The sequence below is a fragment of the Strigops habroptila genome, chromosome 3, assembly GCF_004027225.2.
Source record: "Strigops habroptila isolate Jane chromosome 3, bStrHab1.2.pri, whole genome shotgun sequence".
Lineage (NCBI taxonomy): Eukaryota > Metazoa > Chordata > Aves > Psittaciformes > Psittacidae > Strigops > Strigops habroptila.
The window spans coordinates 24404795-24428088 of NC_044279.2; the positions used below are offsets into that span (position 1 = coordinate 24404795).

Here is a 23294-nt window from a genome sequence, read left to right on the forward strand (position 1 = left end):
CATCACATGCGTTTGCTCTCACCCTGCAGAAATCTCTGCATCTCTGCCCTTAGTGCAGAAAGGGTAATGCCACCTCCCATGAAACAGCTTTCTTCAGCTCCTCCTGCTGCTGCCAGTGAAGGTCTAACCCTTTACCTTGTTTCCACAGTCATTGTAGCTTTCATAAACATTGTGTGTTGCCACTTCTCTTCATCGTCTTTTGTCATCCTTTAAAAAAATAAACTCTTCCCCTCACAAAACCAGAAAAAAGTCTTTTATTAACAACATTTATGAACAAACCGGTTTTTTTTGGAAGTAGATGACATCTCAAAAATAATACAGCACCAAACACTGGGTAGCCAAGCAGGCAAGTGACATCCTGACTGCACTGGCTGCATCGTGATTGCCTCATGTCTCCATACAATGCTGGTGGGCTCTTCCCCTTCAAATGCACAGAAACAGCCTGCTGAGGTTTTTCTCCTGGGCAAATCCCCAAAGCTGACCTTAGGCCCGGGAGTCCAGGACCATTTTCTCCCCATTTCTTACCCTGGTATGCCAGAAGTTAAGGCGTACCAAGAAGTACACTGGCCATTTTCCTTACTTTACAGATGAGGCATGGGAGAACATTTAGGTCTGGTAAAAGCTAAGATAGTTTTGAGACACACATTGGGGCAGCTTCAAAAGAAGATCTTGGTCTCCACACTTAACTCCTAGTGGCTGGTTCCTTCTGGACTAACAAAATGGTGGAGACCTCAACACTGAACTCAGTAGTGGCACAGCTAGAAGCAGTCTCATGTAGGGCATGGTGGCACTTACCTCTGCCATAAATTTGACATAGGGCAGATTCAGAAAGAGTGAGAGATGGTCTCTACAACACCTTCATATCACCAGTGACCAGGAGCATGCCCCATCCATGCTGCCAATAGATGCTGTAGCACAGCCTCTGGGTTTACCTTCATTGATGGAAAATGGGAACAGTCTCAGCTCCTAAGTTTCTTCAGGGTCTTCCACCAGGATGTGTCCTCCCCATCTAAGTTTTCACAGGGAGGGTGTTAATTCTTGTGACAACGACTGGGACACTGAGCACTCTTCCCATAGAGAGCAGATTTTGTGGCCTCAGCATAATTATCTATCTGGCTAGGTCAATGGAGACAGACTGGTCAAATGTGGGGGCAGGTCCAAAGAGAACCAGCAGATAAAAAACTTTTGGTTGCTGAACTGATGTTCCTAAGACACTCCACATATGGCAACGAAGGTACTACAACACAGAAGATTTTGTTTGCTTCTTCCTGACCTACACATCCATAACATATTTCGCTTTATGGCAGATTTCTTTGGGCTGAATCTCACAGGGAATCTGGTCACCAGCTTTCATGGGAAAATAACTGACAATTAGGAAATTAGTTCCTCAAAGTAACTTTGAAAGCCTCAACTAAGCTGTTCGAGATGATTTCTTTCTGAGAACTGTTAGTGTGGAAAAAGTTCGGGGATTGCAAACCCTTGCAAGTCCCCCGATATCAGTGGGAGTTCTGCATTTACCACTGGAGCTGGGATTTCACTGTTTGTAAAATGAATTTAAATGAATAAAAACAGTATACAGAGTATTAATTAACTGATCATTTAGAAAATTGTAGTAAGTGTTTCTCATCAGTGTGCATTAATTGCAATAATTATAACCACCCTGATGGCAAAAAAGAGAACATTTATGTAATTTTCTGACTAATTTCCCCCTTGCACATGCAATTCAAAATCACTTAAAGATTACTATAATAGTAACAAATATCTAACCAACAAATGACAAAGGCTGTAGTCTTATCACGTTAGTTTTGGAAACCTTTTACATAACTTGCATAATTTAAGTATTTACAAAATATAAACTTTCTTGTCTTATCAAAAATAGGTCTTTGCACATTTAAACAACAGAAATCCTTTCACATGATGCTTTTTAAACCTGGCATTAAATCATTGCTTAAAAATAAACAACCTTTCACAGATGTAAAATGAAGTTGAAACAACAAATGGAGGGGGAGGAAATGTTGTCAATAATGGTTTAAGTATTTTAGTGGTGTAAGTCAATCCATGAACTACGTTGTGCATTGAACTTACTTAGGATGCAACCTAATGAAAAGCTCTAGCATCAGGTTCTATAAGAGAAAGTAATGTTTAAAACATATTTCGCTTTATAGCAGATTTCTTTGGGCTGAATCTCACATGGTTAATTGTGAAGATGATGGCGAACCACCGGTTATTGCATACAGTCCAACAGTGGGTGACGACTAACTGACTCGCAAATTGTGTATTCAGATACTGAGGAAATACCTGCAAAGGATTTTATTTCCTTCAAATACTAAACTGCATTTCTGGCCCTCCTCAGACCTGTCCTTTTCCTGTTTGAAAGATGACCTATGAAAAATCCCAAGGCACACCATCCATGTTCCTCGAGCTGTGCTCCAGCCCTTCTACTCTGGACACAGCTTGTTCCATGCCAGTGGACCCTCCTTCTCCACCCAGGCAGTGCCTGGATCTTGGCAGTCACGCATGTTTCTCAGTACTAGATGCTTTCCTGCATATTATGCAGAAGAGAGCTTTCTGAACAGTTGCAAAGCAAAGGCTTTATGGTCAACAGCAGAACATTTCCCCTATCTTTGCTTTTTTTCTCTAAAGCCTGCAGAAATGAACCATCTAGTGGGTCCATCTAGCCCCAGTTTTAAAAATACAGACATAAGGATTATATCTAATGTGTCTTACACACCCTCCTAACTCTTCAGTCTGTGGCTAACAAGATCTTGAGTTTTCTCCACTGTACCTGCTGACCACATGGATCTTCAGGATGTTGTGGCTATTAAAGACTTGGAAAGTTCAGTGTCTGTCCCTGCTTATGGAGTTACATGTTCAAATGTGTCATTGTGAGTCCTTTTTTGTTGTTTTAGCTGTACCTGTGTGCAGGCTGCTTTTCGCTCAGTTGCTCTTCATACGCCAAATGCTTGGACTGCCTATTGTTTGGTAAGACTCATTCCCCCTGAGGCTGATCCTCCTGCAATTCCACACGGCAAGAGTAATGTCTGCCCATGTGGCAGTTGTGTGTACCAAACAGTGCAGGATGGTTAGCCGTGTTCTCTGTACTTATTTGCAGGTGTGTACGTCGGTCATGGTCTCGCACCTCCGGCAGCGCACGTAACAGCACCACACAAACTTGCATTCACACCTCTCCACATGCCTGACAACATGGGTGTTGTAGCCCCGCCCACAGCAGAGGAGGTTGCAGCCATCAGATCCCTCCGAGGTACGGTTACATTCCCTTCCCTGAGTCCCAGGGATCCCCAGTTTTTGGTCTTCAACACAATAGTTGGGCGATTTGTTCACATAAAGCAGGTCTTCTTTCCCAATTGGTATTTTTCGTTGGCTTTTCTCTTTCCTGCGTAGCTTTTTTTTCAGTCTGTCTGATATTTGTATGCTGTTTTCATACTTATCCTTTAAAAAACGGCCAACCTTTTCAAATGAGGACATTGTTTTCCAACAAGTTTTCACAGCACAGGACCCAGAAACACCATGACAACGGCAATCCACTGACATCAGCTTTGCCACAGCCTGAAAGCAAAGGAAGAATGACATTTGGATGTAGTCCTTCATTCATTAGGAATACCGCCTGACATCAGTAACACAGAGGTCTCAAAGTATTTAATAGTACAGCTGCCATTGCCATTTCAGTGATGGAGAAGCCAGAGCACAGGAGGATACATGACAGAAATCAGGGGAACAGCAAAAGGGGAAGCTGAGATAGGGCAGGTAATGGCACTCTTCGTATGTTGGAAAATGTTTATTGGGCAGGTCTATGCCATCTTTTGGGGGTGCCTGACAGCTACCATCAAGATCACTAAACATTCAAAACACATTATGCAACTAAGGCCAGGGGAATGGCTTGAGGTCGCACAAGTATGTCTGTGCGACCACCGTGGCTCAGTATCCGAAGCAGCGCAGTGTGCAGGCTGGAGGCTCCTCAGACCTGTGTTGAAAGAGCAGAATGCCCACATCTCTGAGCTCCATAGCAAGTGTATCAAAGAAGCCACTCTAGTGCAGCAGAGGTGTCCTGAACTCGGTATTCTGGTGTAAATCTCAGATGCTTCTCACTTACAGGATGAAATCCTGTTCTTGTAATTTAGGCATACTAGTACTGTCTTGGGTTTCTAGTGTTTCCAGTTGCACAATGGCTCTATCTAACACCATTTGATGTTGCATTCATACTACTTTCATAACTTCCAGTGTTTTAGCCAGATTTCCACAGTTATTGCCAACATTAAAATACCCTTACATGGGCTATTTTTCTACGCCCAAGCAGAAGTAAGCACTGGGCTGAACAGTACTAACTGGGAATCTGCAGCCTGTGTTAAGCTTTTGCAACACACAAGAATTTTGGCTCAGTTTATATGAGACCCAGCCTCAAAGAACTGGAATCTGTAAACAAGCAGTAACTTTCTCTGTCTGGGACTACAGCTCGAACAGTCAGCAGACAACCAGTATAATACTTCCTTCTGGAATATCTAATAGTCATAGTATAACATTATACAACTAGGCTTGTGACACTTGTGACACATCTCACATTAGAGTTTGGGAAAGCACACAGAAAAATTGTTGCTTGCACAGATATAGCAAAAGAATGAGGTATCATAATTGTTGCTTTGTTTTACCTTTCCATTAACGTATTCTCTGGAGCCACCCTATAGACTCATATGGGTGGTTGGTTAACAGTGTGGAAAGCCCATGTTAACATCTTTCATTTTACTGACATTCTCTCCCCCTGTATTTAAGCTCCACAACTAAGGCAATTGGGAAATGTAACAGAAAGTGTGAATTTTAAATTAACTCATAGTAATTTTCTCTTGAAACTCCTCATGCAGCAAGGCCAATACAGATTCAAATTATTCCTCTATGGAGGAACAACTATTTCTCCCAAAATGGGGAAGACACACACACACACACCCCCCCCACCTTCATGATGTTTATTAAACCCTAAACCTTCACTTATCCCACAGTCCCCACAAATATTAACTGAGGTCAATCCATGTCTTTGTCCAACTGTCCTAGGGAAGTAAAAAAACAAAAGACAAATCTGCCTAACACCCTCCTCTGTTTTCCCCTGAGAAAGTAGTTTCCTTTGTGCCTGTTCCTAAGCCTTGATTCTGCAGTTAGATCAGAGCCCTGAAATCCTACGAGTCCTACTGACCTTATACAGGACCAGAAATAAACTCAAGCCCCAGACCACTTATTTGTAGCTGAGGCAACACAAATGCACAAGTTTCAGAGATAGTCAGGGCATGGAGCAGATAGAATGAGCAGTTTCTACCCTGTGTGTTAAACTGGCACTTTTCATCAAGGGGAATGTGGTCTCTGAAGTTTGGGATGAGTCCAGTGTGGTTAAATCCACTGATTTCAGTGGGAGTCGAGGCCTCCTGACACGTTCTTCCCCAAAGATATTGACACAAGCCCGAGCTGGTATTTGCATATAACTCTACAAACATTATTAAAAATGCACATGACCAAAGTGCTTGGAGCCCCATCTTTGGTGAATGCACAGGACCTACTTGTTGGTAGAGGTTACTACAGAAGCCAAACAAGGCATTCAAAGAACCATTAGAAACAAAGAACAGGTGTATGCCCTGACCTAGAACAGCCATTAGCCTTCGCAGACTTAATCAGGTGAAGAGATACACCAGTACAGGAGATATTTCCAGATGCTGTGGATTGATGTTGGGATTGGAGATTTTTCCCTATCCTGGAAGAAACATAAGAACATTGCAAAAAGCAGACCATCACCTCGGAGCACACACAGATTCTTTCAGTGGCAAATCAACTGGCTGTAATTCTTGCAGATACCTATCTTCTCTCCTTCCCAGGCTAGTTTCTGTTTAATAGTCAGACTTGACCTTGTGCTTGTATCTCAAGAATCTACCAATAAGGAAATCGCTGGGTAGTCAGAATATACATCATTAAGACATGACAGTGATTGAGGCAGACAAGAATTTGAGATCCAAGGACAGAAAGTCTTTGTTAGAATACAGATAATCTAATAAAATGTCAAGGAAAAGAGAAATATCCTATCAAAAGATAAATTTTACACACAATCTACAAACAGAAGGGATTTAATAGTATTTTACAATTTCTAACAATTATTTATATCAAGACAACTAACTAGAATCTCTGAGTAGTCTGAAATCACACTGTGCTGTAAGATTTATAAGGTTACAGTTGTAATCCTTGCTTTCACTGCAGTATGACAGGGTACTAACTAGGGAAGAAACAACAGGGGAAAAATATACAGTTTGTTTTGAGGAAAGAAGTGTAATTCCAAGTCTGATAGAATCAGGCATAGTAAAATATGGATGAGGCAGAAGGATCCAGAAATCGTCTGGGAAGCAATGGACATGTCCGCTAGGTGCTAAGGGTGAGTTACTTCCATGTGGGCAAGTAGTCCAGCAGTTTCTAAACAGGAGCAGAAACTGATGTTGGAGCCTCAGATTGATATCAAAATATATCATTAAAAATGCAGCATATATTAGCAGTGTATGGGTGATCAGATGAATGCTTTGATGCATTCTGTTTCAGAATGATTTATGGTGTCATCACAATTGCACATGACCTCAGGCTATTGCTTTCCAGCTGCTAGGATGGGCAAGATTTCTGGTTGGACTCCAACGTATTTTGGGTTGTCTCTACTGCCAGCATAGGGAGCTGACATCTTGCTTTGGCTGGTGACAAAACATGCCACTGGATCTCAGGCTGCCATGCAAACTTTAATGAGCAAACTCCTATAGCTTAACATCTAGCAAAATTCAGGTACTAGGAATCTTCTCTTGCTGTTTTCTTGCAAGCAAACCTAAGATGGTGCCTATAGAGCCAAGGAAGCCTTCTGGTGGGACGTGGCTGAACACACACCTGTGTGCACACAGCAGCACACAGTTACAGGGATGCATAGAGTTACTGGGATGCACAGAGTTACTGGGAGTGTGACTTCGGGACTGACTCCACAACCAGTGCTCAGTTTCACACCTTTAGATTTACACAGTAAATCTTTTCAGTTATTCTTGAAATTTTGAGAGGATTCTCCCTAGGAACAAAATTTCATAGAGAACTTCAGAGGAGCACTGTTACTCACAGAAACACGGTGGATAGATGTGTCCTTCTGTGCAAGATGGGACAGGTTTTCGGTTTTCTTAGGCAGATCATGAAATCAAGTGATTGCTTGCGAGGAACGAACAGTGTGGAACTGAGATTGGTCTGCAGTGAAGGAGAGTCACTGGGATTACAGTTTGTATACCCCCTAATGCCAATTAGTGCTTAGGATCTCCAAGCTAAGCTCTCTGTTTACAGGCAGTGTACTCAGCTAGTACTTGCTTTGCAGTGGGAGCTAATGCCTGTAATCAAACAGCCTAATTGAAGTCACTGGTAGAACCAATAAGACTATTCATGAAGACAAGCTCATGCCCTACTGGAGGTACAGCACTTAAGAACACTTGCAGGCTGCTGGTGGGTCTGTTACCAAACCACAAGCATCAGTAAAAATAGATTCTCTGATGAGCCAAGCTACGTCAGTGTGAGAACACAAGTCCTGCAGATCAAATAGATTTCCACAACTGGAAAACTAAGCAGAATTCTTCCATCAGCAAAAAAAAAATACTACTACAAGAATAGTCAAACCATAGTGCCTGACTCTCCTTTACCCCTTTATATAGGGAGCAGAGTTGCCCAACTCACATATGCACATCTAAGTACACTGAACATTGCAGTGCTAAAACATGATGAACATTTATAACAACTGAAATCTGGGTCTTCTGAAGTTCAGCTTAGCATCCTAAACTGTGGATAACTCAGTCAAAGGATCCTTACTGGTTTAAAATTGATATGTGTTGGACTTAACTAAGAGATGTAGAAATGTAAAATAGCATTTTGTATGGAAATGGGAAAGGAACAAGAGAATTCTGCACATACCAGTTCCATTAGTAACTCCAAACAAACACGGAAGTATTTTCCCTGGAAGACTGCTCTTGCGAGACACAGACCCAGGAACATGATAGTATTTATTACAAAAGGTCATAAGGTACCAAAATATATTGCAAAACATCCTTCTTGTAAGCCCCAAAACATGAAGGTCAACATTTTCCAACATCTCCTAGTTAAGGATTTTGAAACTACGAAAGAGTTCTGCTAAACTTACTTGAGCTGATATTGCTGTTAGAAATCCCAAGTACCAACAATAAACATTCTCTTTCACTCTGGACAGCAGTCAAAAATATTTGCTTTATCCTACAGTTTGCCATTAAGTTACAAAATATTTATGCACGGAAGCTGACTAAATACTCTGCATATTTTCTTCCAAGATAACGAACAAAAAATACACCATTGATGCAAAATCAGGGAAATAAGGGTCTTCTGGCCTTTCAGGCTTGCAGCAGATGTTGGGGGTTTTTTTTACGTGGTGCCTTGTAAAAGGAATAAGCGAATGTATTGTGTGCACCAACTAAGCCTGCGATAGCGTACTTTGAGAGCCTTGTTGGAGAGCTCAGTATCATGAAGAGCTTGAAACCCTGAAAGAACCTAGGGATCCAATGGATCCTGTTGGGCCAGATTCTGTCACATTCCCAGAGACTGACAGCCTAGTCTAAAACTATGGTTTCATGAAGTTATGTATAGTAAGAGGTACCACTCAACATCAATAGTAATACAAGATATTGCAGTTATATAACATTATTGATGTGGACTCAGAATCTATTGTATTTTCATGCATGTAACTGACATAGAAGATAACTTGGATCCTGCCAAAAATACTGTACATGGAAAATGAAGGCTCGCTTAGCCGCATCCTTCAACACCTTGTAACTGGCTCACTGTGCGGAAATATGTGATATCTGGCTGAATGCACTCTTGCCCTTTGCCAGTCTGTCATGTCCCCATGACATAGGTGACCTAACTGTCTGTGTGACCACTATGGATGAGATCAAGGAACTGATCCAGCTTTAAACAAAGTAATGCTAAAAGAAAAGTTTCTCTTCTAGGCACATTGTGTGTGTTTTAAAGCTGAACAGTTCCTTGGTACAGCTCACAGCGCAAGACTCCAGACAGTCGTACTTGGCACACCAGCAGCAGTGAGTGATGAGCACAAGGACGGTATGGGAAGACCATAAATAAACACTGTCACTGAAGGCGAAAGAACAACAAACTAGTGCTGCTGCTAACATAAAGCTGAAGGCAGACAAGAGAAGAGGGTATCAAAGAGAAGGCCTGTGCTGCTGCCACCTAAACACAGAAATCATATCTGTCTTTCTCTTTGAAGTTCCTCTGGAGCCTTGCAGTCTTTTTCCCTACAATTCCACTGCCACCCTAATCCGAGAAAATGACACTGCCTAATGGCAAAATGAGTATTAAAATAAAAATGCATACCTGCACTGTATATTAAAACTAATGAAGCTGAGACATAATTTTATGGAGATTATTATCTCTTCCCTTAACTATAGAGTGATAGAATCATTGAATAGTTAGGGTTGGAAAGGACCTTAAGATCTTAACTATTCTATGATCATCTAGTTTCAAACCCTCTGCCATGGGAAGGGACACCTCACACCAGACCATGTTGCCCAAGGCTCTGTCAAACCTGGCCTTGAACACTGCCAGGGATGGAGAATTCACAACTTCCTTGGGCAACCTGTTCCAGTGTCTCACCACCCTCAAAGTAAAGAACTTCTTCCTTATATCTAACTTGAATTTCCCCTAAGTTTGAACCTGTTACCCTTTGTCCTATCACTGCAGTCCCTGCTGAAGAGTCCCTCTCCGGCATCCCTGTAGGCCCCCTTCAGATATTGGAAGGCTGCTATGAGGTCTCCACACAGCCTATCTCTCTCTACAAATGTGATAAATTACCCTTTACTCTTTCCCTAACAAATAACCACCCAATCTTCTGCCTCTTATCAACATTCCCTACTACACAATACCTACCACCTTCCCTTGGAGATGATTTAGCTGACTGGCATCTAATTAGACTCACAGTAACTGTTCTCAGTTCACTTAGGTTCAAAGTTTGCTTCTTGTATTTCAGTCTTAAAAAGGGCCTATGTCCCCGAAAGATTTTCTGGTTTCCTAACTATATAACTTAATTAAATTAAATAACATATATAACCTTGTAAACTATAAAAATTAGTTTAAATTGAAATAGTTTGCAACAATACCACCATAACTCTTCCCCACCTATGGCAGATAGAAAAGTTTCAGTAAAATCCGCTGATGCTGCTTCTGGCTACAGGAAATTACTGAGTTACAATGGAGTCCATTAATACATGTAGTCAAAACATCTTTTCTTCCATTATAGCTGTGTCACTGAGCAGAACAGATTTAAAGTATTATGGGGCCAGAGAGGGCCATTAAACATGAAGTTAAAAACTCCAAGGTAAAGCAGACAAAGTTATTTTAAAGCAAGAACTAGAATCCAAGTCTCTGCCATTCCAGATGTAAGCCCCAAGCACTAGTTTACAGACTCGCATCTCCCTGTATTGCCTATTTCTGCTCCCATCCGTCATCCTTTGCAGAACAGGACAGGAGGATCCAGTGTCACGCACATACACGCACATTTCCTCTGCAACCATGGGTTTGAAGTCCTTTGGCCTGAAGAAGAGCTATCTGAAGCCAGACTCCTCTCGCTTCTCTGACAAATGCCCTAATCAGTGGTCTGCTTTTTCTTTTAAAAGAAAAGGTTAACTCTTGATTTCCTCTGAATGATTTAATACTTTTGCTCCCAGGCGCAGACCCCAGACTGTGGATGGGTAATGATGCCTCATGTCCAAGTCTGTCTGCTCATTCAGTATTAGAGAGAATTAAAAATGCAGGTCATGACAATAGTGGAATAATCAGTGAAAAAAACTCCTAACGCTGACAACAAGATCATTTCAAGTTTGCTACAGAATATCAAATATCTACTTAAGATAACTCTGATTTGCACTCCAGATTTAATTCTTACTTTGTGGATTTAATTTTAACTTGTGGAGTTTAGTTATTTGGTTAAAGCCAGCTCTGATTCCAACTTTGTACATATTTGCTTTGGGGACTTCAGTGCTGTTCTTGCCACTGGCCTCACCTGTACTTGCAGTCAAGGACAAGCCTTGTTTGGTTGATGCCATTTTGTCAATGAAGGTGAACAAGGAATTGCTGCCATTTCTGAATGGTGACACATACCTGCCTCCCAGCCTCGTTGTTGTGCAGGTTCATTGCCACCAGCCCACTCCTGCCCGTTACATTCTTAATGGGCATGTCCAGGAACTTTCTGCTGAATGACATTCCGTAGTGGATGTCGTCGGAGCAGCCACCCCAGTGCCAGCCCTCGCTGGCCGAGCCGCCGTGCCGCAGGTTCGTGTCGCAGGAGCACTCGGTCACATTTCCTGCGCTGCACGACCGCGTCACCGAATGTACGAGGCCCGCCGATGTCACTGCGGATATGAACGCGGTCTCCTTTGTGCCTACAAAGCAAAGCACGGGTATGTTACTTCATCACTTGTTCTGATTACCTTCCTAGCAGAGCTCTAGAAAGCCATTTTACAAGCCAGACTGTTATTACAAGGGAACAGTTACAAGTTTAAAGCCATCACAGCTTGGTCTGTAGAGTTAACTTGTTTAAAGCAGTGGATATTCACATCCAAAAAAGACTTCAGGGCTTCTTCGTATGACCACGTTATTAATGGTGCTGTTTCTGGCTGCTAGCACCACGCGATTTTTGGTAAGTCCTTTCTAAATCTGGTTGGGAACTTTATTTGCCACAGAAACTTTCAAGCCAATTGACTTTTAATAATAATAAAATAAAATCAAACCCCAAACAAACCACACCCCAACCCCCTTACTCTCCACTCTGCTTTTCACTATTCGTATTCGTTTGAAGAAGAAAAGGTTAGTTCAGACCTCGGAGGAGGAACTTGAAACTGTCACAATCCTGGGTTACTTTGGTATAGGGCCAGAACTTACCTCATGTTAAGTTTAGTAAATATTGAGGTTGTTCTAATTCACAAAGGTTGCAAACAGCACCAAGAATCTTAAACAAGGCAGACATCAGAATGGCACAAGGATAATTAGGCCATATGCTTTTCCTAGAATAAGCTGCCCATGGGAAAGACAGCAGTTTAAAAAGCCTTTAACTGTTAGGCTATATCTCAGAAGAACCATGGAAGGACCTCCCTGGGCCTCTTAAGCCAGTCCCATTCTCTGAGACTTCTGGCATATTGTAGCATAGGTCTGTAAACATGTTGAGCAAGGTATATACTCTCTAAGCAAACCGAAAATCAATGACTGGCATTAATTGTAACTGAAATTTCACTGTTTTTCACTGCTGTAAAAACAACGTGTTATATCCCATCTCCCAAGTTTCTGCTCATGGACACAAAAGTTCCTGTTTGTTTCTCCTGCTCATACTAATCTGTGATGCTGGCAGCCTCATAAAATGCTTCCACAGGACATACTAGTGAAGCTTTGTGGGTTAGTATTGCTGCTCATTTATGGGTCTGCAGGAATAGTCCTTCCCACCGGACAGAAGGACTGACATCCCGCATGTATGACTACATGTAGTAGGGTAAACTGCTCCCTGTTTTTTCTATTTTTTTATCTTTTCCTTTTTGGAATATGCATCAGTTTCTATTGCACATTTTACATTTTTATGATTAATGTTTGGTGTTTTTTCACTGTTGTATTATAAAGTGAAGATTGCACAAATACAATAGGAAGTAGAACAATAGTTCAGTTCACGTCAGTGCCTGTGCCAAAATCTCTGAGCAGAATGCTCAAAAGAAACTTTGCAGGATCAAAATCTGCCATCTGATACAAACAGAATGTTCCAATTTCAGTCTAAATTTCAGCAATTCCATTAGTAGTTCTAATGCAATGAAAGCAGCTTTGGACTTGCTGTGCTGAGCAATACCACCTAATTGAGCACATTTTAAAGTAATTCGCATTGCATACGGTGCTGTGAGCAGATTTTTACCTGCAACGAAGTGACCTTTTCGAAATACTATGTGTCATTATCCCACTCATTGAGTAATTATGACATAAGAGGATAAAGCCGACAACAGTCTAAGAATAACAATATTTCAACACAGTTAAGTGGATCTAGTTAAAGGCGCTGTCATCCGCAGACTTATTAAGCAAAAATTACAATAAGCAACAACGATTTTGGAAAGGCGACGGCAGGCTGTGTCTGCTCGGTGCGCTTCGTGTACCTGCGTCAGGTTCCCGGGGCGGATGCGGTAACCGCCCGCTACCACGCCCGGTCCCTGCGCCCGCCCCGCCGGCGCCCGGTCCCCCCCCCGGGGGGACAATGGGGAGAGCCCCGCTCCCTCCCTGCCCCGGCGGGGCACCTGCGGGCCGGCGGCCCCGTCGGGGCGGACACTCACCGCTGCTGAGCTGGTGCCCGAAGGCGGTGGCGGTGGGTCCGCGGCGGCCGGCGGGCGGCGGGCGGCAGTCCCAGCGCTCGTGTCGGAACTGGCTGCGGCACTCCTGGAGGCCGAGGCGCGCTCCCTCCCGGATGGCGGGCACCAGCTCCGGCTTCTGCTTGCACAGCTCCTGCTGCCGGCGGCTCAGCGGCGGGCTGGCGCAGCCCGCCTTCTCCGGCCCGCCGGCGGCGGCGATGCCCAACCACCTGCAGAAGCAGCCCCCTGGTCAGCTTCGGGCCCCGAGGGGACGGACGGGCGCCGCGCAGCCCCCCATTCCGCGCCCAGCTACTCACATCCAGGTGCTGCCGGCGGCGGTGGGGCAGAGGGCGAGCAGCACCGCTGCCCGCAGCAGCCGCGGTCCGAGGGCTGCCCCGCGCCCCATGACCGCCGCATCGAGCCCCGCCGCGCCGCCGCTGCCCGCCGCCGGCTCCCCGGGCAGCAGGGACCGAGCAGGACCGTCGCCGGTGGAGCACACCTACTCGACGCTCTCCTCCTCAGGGGGCAGGCGGCACGCGTTGGGGGAAGCCCGGGCCGTCGGAGGGTCCTGCCGGGAAGGACGGGCTGGAGGGGAGGGCACCAGGAGGGAAAGCATTGGGAGCGCCTGATGCCCTTCAAGGTGAGAAAGTTGGGTTCGATGTTTTCCCCGGCTCTGCCTCCCTCGGACGCGCATTGGCCGCCCGGGACCGGGGCGGGCCGGGGCGGGGCGCGGAGGGAGCGCGAGGACTCTGCATCGATCCACTCCGCTCCGCATAGCACCGCTCCGCTGTGCCCCACCGGGCCGCCCCGAGCCCGGTGCCGCTGCTCGCCAGCCATTCCGCGGGGCTGCCCCTTCGCTCGGGGATGTGAAGCTCTGAGAACGGCTGCGAGAAGCGCTGACGGGGGGCCGGCGCGACAGAGCGGGGCTGCAAGCGGGGGAACCGGTGTGTCTGCGTTGATTTCATCCACATTTCTGCGGAAGAGAAGGCACAAAATGCTGATGTTAATAAATCATAACATCCACTACACCTCTCATTCAAATTTTCTGACGCTTTAGCAGTATTAACTAACTGGCTCCAGAGTCAGCATCAGTATGCACTAGGACAGCATTTGACCACTCCTGTTAACTTCAGTGAGACACTCTTCTCACCTACGGCCTTAATAATAGTTACTCATTTTACACATTAACAGCCAGTGAGTCAACTAGCACCTGATGAAGAGCTGATGTTGGCACTCCGGACTTTAAAGTCCTCTTTGATCACGCTATATTGCTGCTTCCTTCTGTGTAAGTGAAGCACCTGCACGAAACATAATCTGGATGAAATGTCAGCTCTGTAAAGACTTTGGTTTGACACAGTTGTAAATTACCTAAATAGCTCTTATTGGCTGACAAGAGCTCCAAGTGAAGAGCACAACAAATAATCTCAAATGCTAGATGTACATTTTTTAGAGTACAACATATTGAGAAACAACCACATAAATGTGGTGTTCCCCCTCTTTTTTTCCCAATGGATATGCTGAGATATTTTAAGAGCACAGGCTGTGGTACATTTAGATCTATAAAATTATGCCTTCCCTCCTACTCTATGCTCATTTGCCTGCTCTTAAAGGGTCTCCAAAGCATAGCCAGTTCTGGGCAAATGCCACATGACCCCATGAGCTATTTAAACCTTTGGATATGGCTTGGTTTCTCTGTTCTAAATTTTAGTCTGGAGAGCATCTGCTTGTGGTTGCAGAGGAACTTAGTCCCGAGTGAGGAAAATGGATGGAGGACGACATTGGAACACAGGGAACCGGCCGTGAAACAGGCCTGGACCAGCCAAAACTGTGTGGGCTGTGTCAGAGAATTATCTAATTATCCAGGACACATGGTTCATTTTATCCTCACTGCTGCTTCCTGGCTGCACCTACCAAAGTTAATTCAAAGCCCTGGTCTAGCAGCCGTGTATTTCTTGTGTGCTTCTTGATCTGCTATATGCATCTATCAACCACTCTGAAATGATTGATTTTCCTGCAAGTTCTTTTCTTTTAACAGGGATCTCTGTGTACATTTTTTTGTTTGGTTGTTTTTTTTGGATTTTTTTCATCATTGGTTGTTTTAGTTTTATTTTAATTAATATGGAGCTTTTGGTCCTAAATTCTTATGTTATTTTTTTTTTTCTCTAGAAGATGTGAAATCTTACATGCTAATAACAATGTAAGATTTAAATTAGAAAAATATTGATAAAAAAAATCCAGTCCTATTTGTAGCATATTTTATATATGATATCATAAATAAATTACCTCTCCATCAGGTTTCCGTGTGCTGGGATCTGATTTTGTCTACATGTTTTACCTACAGTAACCATTAAGTTGTTAGGAAAACTCTTTGATCACATACGCTTGTGTAAAGTTAAATAGTTGCAATTTGGAGGTCTGATGCTAAAAAAAATCCCCAATATAAATTGTAAGGAACTTCTTGAGATCATCCAGTTCAACCTCTAGCAGTGACTGGAAGCAAACCACATTTTCCCGTGACCATCTGATTTAAAGAAGTTTGGATTATTATATATCTGTGTCCTAACTCCCATCTGCCTCTCTTCCCACCTCTTTCCCTTACAACCATTCCCCCATTGCACACAGCCCCTGCACTCCTCTGGCTGTTGCAGCCTGGTTGCCCACAAGATCGCCCATCTCCTGCCCTTCTCTTGCCTCTCAGCTTCCTGCCTGCCATTTACACCATCTCTCTTCTTTATTCCCTCTAGCAATACTCTCCTCTCTGCGCAAAAGCAGCACATACAGGAGCATTCCTATCAGACCAGAGCTATGTGTCTGCATATACGTTGGTTAGCTACCAGGAAGGGAAGGGCAAACAAATTACTTTGCAAGTTTTCTACCTTGCAAACCTACAAAGTACACAATTTGGAAATATCTTGCTGATCTACCAAAATGTATTGAAATTTGACAAACATTTTTAAAGTCTGTAATTCTAATTCACTGGTGCTTCAGAGCACTCTGTTCTGGAAGACCATTCACTCCATGAGAGACAGAACCCAGGTGTGATGCAGAGACAATGAACCAGGATCCAAGCCAAGGCCAAGTGCCAAGCCACAGAGATCAAAATTTACTGTAAATCAGGGAAGATAAATTAGATTTACTGCTTATCTAACATTCTCCGGCCAAAGTGGGGCTATCTGTGGCTATTCATACTAAAATGCCCATATTATTCTATATTAAAAAGAAGACAATAAACTGTTGTTATAAGAAAAAAAAGGAAGGAAATGTGTCTAAACTTAGCGGTATTTCCTGACTGGACATTTACTAATTTACTGATTTAGCAGTAAATTAGCAGCAACTTATTTAATGATGATTAATGTGATCTGGACAGAGTCAGTTCCAGAGATATAGATATACACATATGATTCACTGTTAGATAAGGAAAAATACTTTATTGTACAGAATCTGTGGGAATAAGCAGATCACTTGAGAAATAGTATGCTTCAGAGATAGACCAATTATCTCTGAAAAGTTAGTGGCCAGTGGTCTCACCATAGCCAAGGTCTGCTATCTTCTTTACCAGGTGCAAGTACATACAAAGTTAAATTCTCCTAAAAAAGTCACCACTTTTGAAAGCTTCCTTTACATTATCTTTGCTCTCCTGGAACTTCTTACACCCAGCAGAGACATAAAAACAACACTGCAGACTTAATTATCCCATCGATACATATGGGCCCTACTACTGACCAAGGTGGGCATTATCCCCTTATCTTAAAAAACTGAGAAGAGGAAAACCTGCCATCCAAACAGGAAAATCTCCCATATTTTCTAAATCAGATTACTCCTTCAGCTATGAAATCTATCACATTTGGTGACCAAGCACAAATTCTGTAGTGCGCTTTCAATCCACCTCCGTGCCTGGCTGTGTAGTGGTACCCATCAGCCCTGGCAATCAAGGGTAAGTCTTTGCAGCGAAGAAACTGGAACTGTGTCAGCAAAATAGTGGCACCCAAGCAGAGCTGTTGCACTGTGAGGGCTGTAAGAGCTCTGTACCCTTAGCAAGAAAGGATATGAGGAGAGCAGAGCAGTGAGACCCCAAACTTCAGGCCAGGGGTCCTTACACTCTCAGTACAATGCCTCCTTACACTGCAGCATTTCTAAAAGGTAATGTCTCAACAGATAACTCTCAGGCTCTCAATAAGGTCAGGCTGATAGTAGAAGGGAAGTTAGGAGGAAAACAGAGATGGCCTTTCTCCCATAAATAGTTCCCTGAGTCCCTCTGCCTCTTGTCCAGAGGTTTGACATTATTTTCACTATCAATCAGTGCTATTTTTCATTTTAGTATGTATAGCCTGAAAACGCACACGTCTGTTGGTAATTTAGACCTGGCACGCTGAGTTCACAAATGACTGAGACAGCAATTAAAGTGCATCTAGTAATGACATGGTGGCAGATGGAGACCTCACAAACAGACCTCACAAACATGTAATGATTCCAAAGCTACCCTGTAATATTATCTTTATAATAGCTGCAGAACACAGTATACGGAACCGCATTTGTTATGTGCATGGATATATATAGAAAATGGCAAAGTAGGACCTGAAAGGCAAGGAAAAAGCAGCTTCTCACAATCCCTTCCATCCTTACCAAAAAATCCAGAAGAAAGCTAGTGTGGCCTCCAAATAAGTTGTCTGAAATCTGTAACTCCAGTTAGTTGCAGAAGCAACTGCTGAGCAGATCTCCTGGCAATCTATGTCTATTGGTGTGCTGCCAGAAAGCTAGGGCTTAGGAAGAGGGGACTCAGTTTAACTTTGGAGTCTGCTGTTCCCTGTGGACACAAATCTGGAGACAGTGTTCTGGACCTACCAATATTTACATGAGTGCTTGAGATCCTGGAAGTAGATACAGGTTTCTTCTAAAGTGCTGCCGGCAACTTCTCTTCTCTGACACGAACAGTCTAAATGTAGGTATTTTTGAGACTTACTCTGGAGAGATGTTTTTGGCATACCAGTATTAAGTAAAATATTTCAAGGGCATGCTGATAAGGCTTCAAAGCATAACTAAGAGGGGTGTGAAAAATGTGGAACAAAAAAATCCACTTTTTAATTCCGATTTCACCCACATCCTAATTACTGCTAAAAATTAAAAGGAGTAGTAAAATTGATAACAGTGCGCCTTTATGCTGCCAATTAATTTCCCTGGTTGTTTTGAGGAGAACAAGAAATGCTCTAGGAGATGTGATATTATGCAAAATGAAATCTTTCACTGACATAAAATTTCCCTTTTTTTTTTTTTTTTTAATAATTAAAGCATCATTATTTAAACTTTTAAGGGCTTTTCTTTTGTAGATAAAGTGTATGAGATTAGAGGAGGGTTGGTGCAGCTGGCTGGTGTAGCAGAACTTCTAGGAGGTAATTATGCAGTTTGATGAAAACAGTAGCCCAAGTGTATGGAAAAACCCAAGCGACCTTAATGGAGAGGGGAAGTCTGGAAGTATTTCTTACTTAGTTTTTAAATCAGACTCCTCTGAGGGTGTAACACCACTGCTTTGCTGCTCTAAGTGAAAGCTTTATACAGAAGTTCCTGAGATAAGCAGGATAAGATACTTTCTCAGTGTGAACAGATATGTGTGTGCGTGCACATTCGTTGTGTGCACAGAAGCAGCATGCTCACAAGGAGTTTGCTGTATTTTAGGTATACAACAGGTAGAGGAAGGAGGGGGAGCTGCTCCCCTAGGAGCAACTCAGTTCATATTCCTGCCTCAACTGCTAATTTGCACACATCTCCTTTATAGCAATAATTCTGTTACATCTCATAATAGTGACATGTTTCATGTGTACAGAATTTATTGCCATCATGTGATGAGAGAACTGAGATTGAGACAGATATTTAATTTGTTGGTGTCAGGTGGCACATTGTCATGAAACCCATGATTAGGACCTCAGTTTTTCCCATTTCTAATGAGGTACTTAACCTTTGAATGAGGATAATGATGGAAATAAAAGAATCTACTCTGTAACTGTCATAATGCAAAGCTGGCGCTCATTTTATTATATTCTCATCAAGGCATAGATGTGTGCCTATTCCATAAAGCATTTGGTTTAGTAATCAGACTATTTGTATCTATGTTGGAATTTACCTACAAGGCCAGTTTCAAAAGGATGAAGCTTAGGAAGAAATGGGAGCAAATGGTATTGTGTTGGAACCACAGGATGCTTGTAGTCACTTGCTATCTGCAGTGTTGTGGTGATAGGAAAGAATGAAAGGCCTAATTTTTCAAGTTATATGACAACATTTAAAAAATCCCAAAATTCTATTCATTAACCACCCTTTCTCCCAATTTCAATGATCTTACCCATTTCAGTACATTAATCTCATCTTTTCTGTCTTGGCATTTTTCCTTTAGACTCTCAGTACTCCTTGCTTCACATCTTTCCCTATTCCCACTCAGCACTTTTTGATCAATAAAAATAAAATAAAAATCAGAAAGTCATACAGTTACATTCTGGGCCATGTAAAATTATATCTTTGCACTGATAATGAGCACAGCAGATCTTAAAACTCAAGGTGCAAGAAACTCTCCAGTAAGAAAGTAATCTGTCCCTTCGTAAAGGTTTGTTCTAATGTCAAATGGTTACAGGTTGCAGTGAACTAGCAGGTTTTACACGACTTCCAAAATTTTGATTGGGTTAGCTGATAAACATAAAATCCTTCCTTGAGTCTTACTTAATCTTGCTATATCAGTGTTACATGTTACCTGTTTCTTGAACCACCCTCTATTTCCTCTCCTTAGTGATCCCCTCCTCTCTTTCTAACATGTATTTTTCTTTGGCTGGTCCTGGCACTGAAGTGTTTGAACCCACTGAAACCTTTTAGCACTCTTGTCACAGTCTTTCGTCTTTGGAAATCTTACCTGTGCTATATTCCTGCAGCTGTGATATTTACCCACTGTTGCATAAGGCAGGGTGGTTGTGGTTTAAAATATGTGTAGCCACAGGCAAGATGCCAAAGTTTACAGCGTTTAGTCTGTCCCCAACTAATTGAACTCTGCTAAACCGGCCACTTATCAAAGTAGCTGGGGTTTGACATCTCAAGAAGCTTGTAATAGCATAGACTGAAATAATGCAAAAGTTAAGGCCTTTGGGAATAAAAGGGAATAGTTTAGGTTGTTTGGGGATGGTTTTTGTGTTTTTAGGCCTCTCTCACATGTAGTTTCTTATTGTGCTAATAATTATTTATTTGAAAACTTACTTTGACTCTTGTCTTTTGAGATGTCGAGGGGTTCAACTGCTTTGAAAATCTCCAGTGACCACCAGTGAAAATGGGGTCAGCGTGCAGCCTGTTCATCTACAATTTTCCCTACTCATGTGAGCAGAGGGGAGCATCCCTTAGCATGGCATGGGCAATAGTAAGCGTGCCTTGGGTTCCATCCTGGAAACTAGGGCAAGGCATGCTCTACACCAGCCCCGTGCAGGAGGTAGTACAGATAGTCATTGCTAGGAGAGGCAAGCGGGAGGTGCATGGTCTGGTGTTGCCCTGGAGGGTCCAGATGATGCCAGGACTCCACAAAGACCTCTGAAGGAAGAGTCTCAGCCCCTTTGAAGTGCAGCAGCTAATCCTGACCCCAACAGTGCATCTGGGCAATTTGTCTCCCCCTCTGCCTTTCCTCACCCATTCTGCAGAGACAGGGCTGGAATCTCTTGCCAGTTGCAGCTCTTGCAGTATGTGAAAGATGCCCCCGATGAAGTGCGAAGGACCTCACAAACACAGCTGTAAAACGAACTTGCCATGGTGCCATACATATCTGTTTTGAATTGTACACACAGTATTAAGTTTCCCTCTTGAATGAACAATTTCTTTACAACCTTAATACCAGGTTAATGTCTCTGCCTAGAAATTAGGCATATTTATACAGTTTCAATATGCTTACAGCAAATACTTCCAACCCTTGTTAGTGCTCAGAAAATTCAATTATCTTATGGTTCAGAATTTTTCTGTCCTTCAGGCAGTGAAGGACAACAGGCAGGGCCATCAAGTCTTTAAATTTCTCATTTGTGTAAATATTAATCTGTCTTATTTCCTGAGTATCCTCAGCAGCTGCAGTAGAATTTACTCCATCTCATCACTCTGCCCCAGCTGTGCTTGGTACTTCCATGTGTGAGAACCCAACAGGTGCTTTATTACTGTTGCTGATTTTCTTTATGGCTATTTCCACAGAAGTGATTAGGAAATATGTTTGGATAATGGAATTCCTATTATCTATGATTTAATGGAACATATACCCTCTTCAGCTGCACCCTGGGGAGTGTTATCTGCAAGGGTCCCAGGAGGGTCCGTTCATTCCTGGACAAACTCCACAGTGATATACAACAGGCCTGGTCCAAAATAAAAAAAAGAAGGGAAAGTGAGCCGGTTTTCTGGAAATGGCTACTGCTATCTGCACCTCATCTTGTGTTTTCCAAGGCTTGTTACAGCTCTTCAATATCTGTTGGAGCAAAGGGGAGGAAGGCGATAGGGGATTTCTATTTTTATTATCGGAAAAGTGACCCAGCTAGCATGCAATTCCAGTATCTCTGTGCACTTCTTGTCTATCTAACCCTGAGGCTATCCAGGATGTCACAGCATGCTGGCCAATAATATAGGTGATTCAACTGGAAATATTTGCAGACTCACTTGGTGATACTTGGTTTGTGTTTTGAAGTACAACTTAATAGACACATGCAATTAAAAGCTTTCATGATTGTAGAGGAAGTTTGAGTGTGTGATTCAGGTGCAAAAATATACGAAAGAGAACTCAATATATTTTGTTTTATTGTAGCTATCACAAATGTTATATTATTGCGGTTTTGAAGCACTGATGTATTATTTTTACATTTGAGATTGAAAATGCTATTGTTAGCAATACCAAAAATCACGCCTCCATTAAGGCCCTTCTGGTAAATGTAGAAATTGAAAGGTAAAAAATATACTGACAAAGCTAAAACAAAAATACTAACTGAATTTGAACAACAGAGAGTAAATAATTTTCTCTTTACCAATAAAAATGACTTGTACTGTTATAGAAACTGTCAATGGCAAAGCCTGATGCAGCATAGTTAGAAGGGAAGCCTAAATACAAAATGTTAAATGAATCATATGTATTCAAAATGGAGCGGCACATATTCTCAGATCTGGTTATAAAAAAACCCAGAGCTTGCAAATATTCCATATGGTCTCTATTTCATAACTGTGATTACTTTCAAGGAAAAAATGGCACTATCTGTACAGTATAAGTAAAGCAGAAAAATAAATGTCTGCTCAGTCAAAGTATATCAGACTATATTTACGTCATATAAACTTAACAGTAAGTGTCTACTGGATCAGATACCTGCAGCAATATTGGAGGACAAAGTTTCATTGTGTTATTTGTGGCTATAGAGGGGCCGTATATTAACTTTAAATTTACCTGCTTTAGAAAAATAAGCAAACTGGTTTTAAAAAAAATAATCAGATGTAAAACTACTCCCTAGCTGCAGAATCTGTGAGTTTCAGAAAGTGGCCAGGAGCTATAGAAACAACTTTTTTATAGAAGTAAGCTTTAAGACACTTAAAGCTGTATGCTGAGGTGATGTGTTACAAGGTAGACTGCTTTACTATATGACTCCTGAGACCACTTACGCATGTGTGAATGTGAGAGTTGGTGCAATTTATTCACCAAAGTCCTGAATCTGCTATGTTACAGGAGTACAGCTCCACCTATTCAAATCAGGGGTTTCCACCTCAACAAGGCAAAACTTTTTTTCCTTTAGTACACTGTCATTATATTAGGACCATCTAAAAAGGAAGAGGTGCCTATGTAAATAAACCATGTAATTTCATCGAAACAGGCACAGGCGATGGAAGATAAAAGGGTAGGTAGGACACATTTCTACG

General features: G+C 42.5%; 1 protein-coding gene across 1 annotated transcript; it reads right to left on the reverse strand.

Annotated features, from left to right (window-relative positions):
- Positions 1-236: 236 nt before the first annotated feature.
- WNT16 (Wnt family member 16) lies at positions 237-13812 on the reverse strand. The gene is made up of 4 exons (XM_030480576.1): positions 13724-13812; positions 13392-13636; positions 11194-11474; positions 237-3567 (listed from the first exon to the last, which is right to left on the reverse strand). The coding sequence occupies exons 1-4, from the start codon at positions 13810-13812 to the stop codon at positions 3103-3105; spliced, it is 1080 nt and encodes a 359-aa protein (XP_030336436.1). The 3' UTR covers positions 237-3102.
- Between the last annotated feature and the right edge of the window lie 9482 nt (positions 13813-23294).